Source organism: Carlito syrichta, unplaced genomic scaffold, assembly GCF_000164805.1.
Source record: "Carlito syrichta isolate Samal-C Ts95f unplaced genomic scaffold, Tarsius_syrichta-2.0.1 Scaffold305222, whole genome shotgun sequence".
Lineage (NCBI taxonomy): Eukaryota > Metazoa > Chordata > Mammalia > Primates > Tarsiidae > Carlito > Carlito syrichta.
The window spans coordinates 99,971-104,015 of NW_007249318.1; the positions used below are offsets into that span (position 1 = coordinate 99,971).

General features: G+C 37.3%; 1 protein-coding gene across 2 annotated transcripts in view; it reads right to left on the minus strand.

Moving 5' to 3' along the window:
- IPP (intracisternal A particle-promoted polypeptide) overlaps window positions 1–4,045 on the minus strand; it is a 50,302-nt gene that overhangs the window by 41,245 nt on the left and 5,012 nt on the right. For both annotated transcript variants that reach the window (XM_021714098.1, XM_008061368.2), the window contains exon 2: window positions 2,458–2,889. In XM_021714098.1, the coding sequence (XP_021569773.1) occupies window positions 2,458–2,889 (432 nt within the window). The remainder of the gene's footprint in view (window positions 1–2,457; window positions 2,890–4,045) is intronic.

Here is a 4,045-nt window from a genome sequence, read left to right on the forward strand (position 1 = left end):
GCTCAGGCAATCCACTCACCTCAGCCTCCCAAAGGCGTGGGATTACAGGCTAAGCCACCAAGCCCGGCTCCACTCTTGAATTCTTACATGATTCAGGCAAAAGTATGTCTGGGTAATTTTTCTTCCTTATTTTAGCATTTAAATAGTTGATCCTCTTATGACTCAAGGAATCACTAAAAAAAAGTTGATACTCATTATTTGTGGATTCCTTACTTGTGAATACATCTATTTGCTAAAATGTTTTTGTAACCTCCAAATTAATACAGTATTTCCCCTTATCTGCAGTTTTGCTTTCCATGTTTCAGTTATTCATAGCTAACCACAGTTTGAAAATATTAAATGAAAAATTATAGAAATAAACAATTCCTCAATTTTAAATTCGATTTCAATAGTGGTGTACCTCACAAAATGCCTATCATTCACTTCACTTCATCACCTCACATAGGCATTTTATCATCTCACATCATCATACGAAGAAAGGTAAGGACAGTATGATGAGATATTTTGAGAGAGAGTGAGAGAGAGCACATCCATAGAACTTTGCTACAGTATATAGTTATAATATTCTATTTTATTATTAGTTTTAATTTCTTACTGTACCTAATTTATAAAATACAGTTAATCATAGGCATGCACGTATAGGAAAAAACATAGTATATGTAGAGTTCAGTATTATCCTCAGTTTCAGGCATCCATTGGGGATCTTAGAACACATCCCCAGAGGATAAGGAGCAACTACTGTCCTTGGAGTGGCTTTCTACAGTCATTCACAGATGTGCAAAGAGTGGCTAAAATCTGAATCACCCTACAGGCACCTTCTGGGTGAGGTTGCACAAGTTCTCACTCTGCCTTATTTCAGCTCTTATGCTGTAAACAAGTATCCTTTTTCACAATCTATTTAGTGCCTTTTTTTTTTTGCATTACCACTTTTTGTGGTGATTCTGCTGTTCAAAATGGCCGACAAGCATAGTGTTTAAGTGCTATCTAAAGTTACTAAGTACAAGAAAGATATGAAGTGCCTTATACAGAAAATACCCATGTTAGAGAGAATGCTATTAGGGTTGAGTTATTGTGCTGTTGGCCATGAGTTCAATGTTAATGAATCAACAACATAAATTAAATAAGGTGTTTCAGACAAAAAGCTACATAAAACAAGGTTATATACTGACTAGAAAACAAAAATGTTGTGACCAGAGGCTTGTAGAAACCTAAACCCATATTTCCCCTAGGAACAATGGTACAGTATTTGTTAATTCAAATTCACAGCAACTTTATAGAACATAACTACTGCAAATAATAATCAACTATATTTATTAATACAAGATACCACTCAGAAAAACCAACAAAATTTTGTTAACACTGCAAAGACTGGAGAAAAACTAATAATCTATTATTAAAAATAACCAATTCACAGAATGATACCTTTAATGCTTAATAGATTTAATTCGTAATAAGATCATCTGTAATTCAGTCACAACCTAATGTTTCAGTGCATGACAAGAGTAAAAGCTTTAAATCTCAAAACCAGGTCTAAAGTAGTTTTTAGGAATAAGTTTAAATATTATCATTTTCTAATATAATAATAAAAACTATTTTATAATATGATAAAAATATTTTCAGAAAGATTTCAGAATCTAAAGATGATTCAAAGGCTACTGAAGAGGCTATGGTAGTATATCAATACCAAATTCACTTTATAATGAAAGACTTACAGGATTTACTGAATTTCATTTTTGTTTCGAGTGCAAACATTTTCTTTAAATGTCAGGTTTTGTTGAATTTTTCAGAGTGGCAAGAGGAAATCTTATATTGAAATAATTAGTTTTCCCAACAATAGCAAGGGTAATATTAACTGTCAGTAATTTTTTTTTTTTTTTTTTTGAGTTGGAGTCTCACTCTGTAGCCCAGGCTGGAGTGCAGTGGCCGCTCCTGGTCACTGCAACCTCGACCTGCTGGGTTCCGGCAATCCTTCCGCCTCAGCCTTCCAAGTAGCTGGAACTACAGGCGTGTGCTACCACACCCGGCTAGTTTTTGATTTATTGTAGAGATGAGGTCTTGCCAAGTTGCCCAGGCGGGTCTCGAAACCGCGGGCTCAGGCAATCCACTCACCTCAGCCTCCCAAAGGCGCGGGATTACAGGCTGAGCCACCGAGCCCGGCTAGTAATTTTTTTATAGCTAAATATTCAGTACCAATCTGTCAGTAATTTTATCTATAACACTAATATCTCTTAGTAATTTATCTCAAGAAAGATACATAATAATTAGATTTAAATAATGGGTAGCAATATTAAAATACTATTGCCCACCCACAAAACACAAAAATTATATCTTATATAGAGTAATCATTCAATAAATGTCTATTTATGAACCCAAAAATGGAAACACTCCACCACATTTCAAACAGAAAAAGTCACTGGTTAATTAATTGACTAATTTGATATACAGCAAAAAAGTTACCTTCTATATACTTTAAAAGTCTCTGAGGAGGTAATAAAGGGAATCGAATTGGGTCTAGCACTTCCACCACATGTTTTCTTCTCTTTCCCAGATCTTTTAAAATCCATTGCATTGCAGCTAAGAAGACCTGGTATTCATCCTCAATGCTAAGTTCTTCACTCCGTAAAATTTTGATCAGCTGATCTTTTGTAAGTGCCAGGAACTCTTCTCCACTATGAACCTCCAAGAAATGGACATGAATGTAGTTTTCTGTGAATTCCAAGAGATCATGGCAGGCAATCTGCTCAGAGAACTGAAAGATCCCAATGCAGTTTAGTGGATCAATTTGTCCTTTCAGAAATTCACAGCACAGATGAACAACTTCAGTCAACTGTAGCATGTCTGCTGCAACAATCAACTCCTGAACATTATTCACACCTATGCTCACTACACCTAAGGAAGGAGGAAGACAAAATGACCAATAAAATAAAAACAAACTTACAATATTCAAAAAGTATTATACTTGATTTCACTGATGGCTTAATATTTGCAAAGTTAGATAAATACTAAGTAAAAAACGCAACAAAGGATTTGTGGAAAGAGGCAAAATTTAAATGATAGCGATAGTTAATATTTAATCTAACAATCAACCAGATGCAGCATTAATTTCTTTATATGCTCATTAAACCCTCAGCACAATCCTATATGATAGGTATTATTCTTTTCCTTTCCTTTCTTTCTTTTTTTTTTTTTTTTTGAGTCTGAGTCTCACTCTATCACCCAGGCTGGAGTGTAAGGCACGCTCACAGTCACTGCAGTGTTGACCCACTGGGCTCAGGCAATCCTTCTACCTCATCCTTCCAAGTAGCCAGAACTACAGACGTGTGCTACCACGCCTGGTTAATTTTTTGATTTATTGTAGAGATGTGGTCTTGCCAAGTTGTCAAGGCTGTTCTCAAACCCGTGGGCTCAGGCAATACCCTCACCTTGGCTTCCCAAAGTGCTGGGATGACAGGCTTGAGCTACCATGCCTGGCCTCTTATTTTCATATTAAGAAAATAGAATTGGGCCATGCACGGTGGCTCACACCTGTCATTCCAGCACTTTGGGAGGTCAGGGAAGGCGGACTGCTTGAGCCCAGGAGTTCTAGAGTAGCTTGAGCAATACAGCAAAATCTCTACTCTATAAAAAATGAAAAAAGATTAGCCGTGCATGGTGGCATGTGCCTATAGTCCCAGCTACTTGGGATGTTTAGGTGGAAGGATTATCATCTGAGCCAGAAAGTCAAGGCTGCAGTGAGCCATAATCGTGGTGGTAATCATGCCACTGCACTCTAGCCTGGGTGACAAAGTGAGACCCCCAACTCAAAAAACAAAAAAAAGAATTGTGAATGGTTAATAAAGAATATATTAATGAGACGGGCTCAGTGGCTCAGTCTGTAATCCCAGCGCTTTGAGAAGCTGAGATGAGTGGATTGCCTCAGCCCACAGGTTCGAGACCCACCTGGGCAACTTGGTGAGACCACATCTCTACAATAAATCAAAAATTAGCCGGGCGTGGTAGCGCACGCCTGTAGTTCCAGCTACTTGGAAGGCTGACGTGGAAAGAT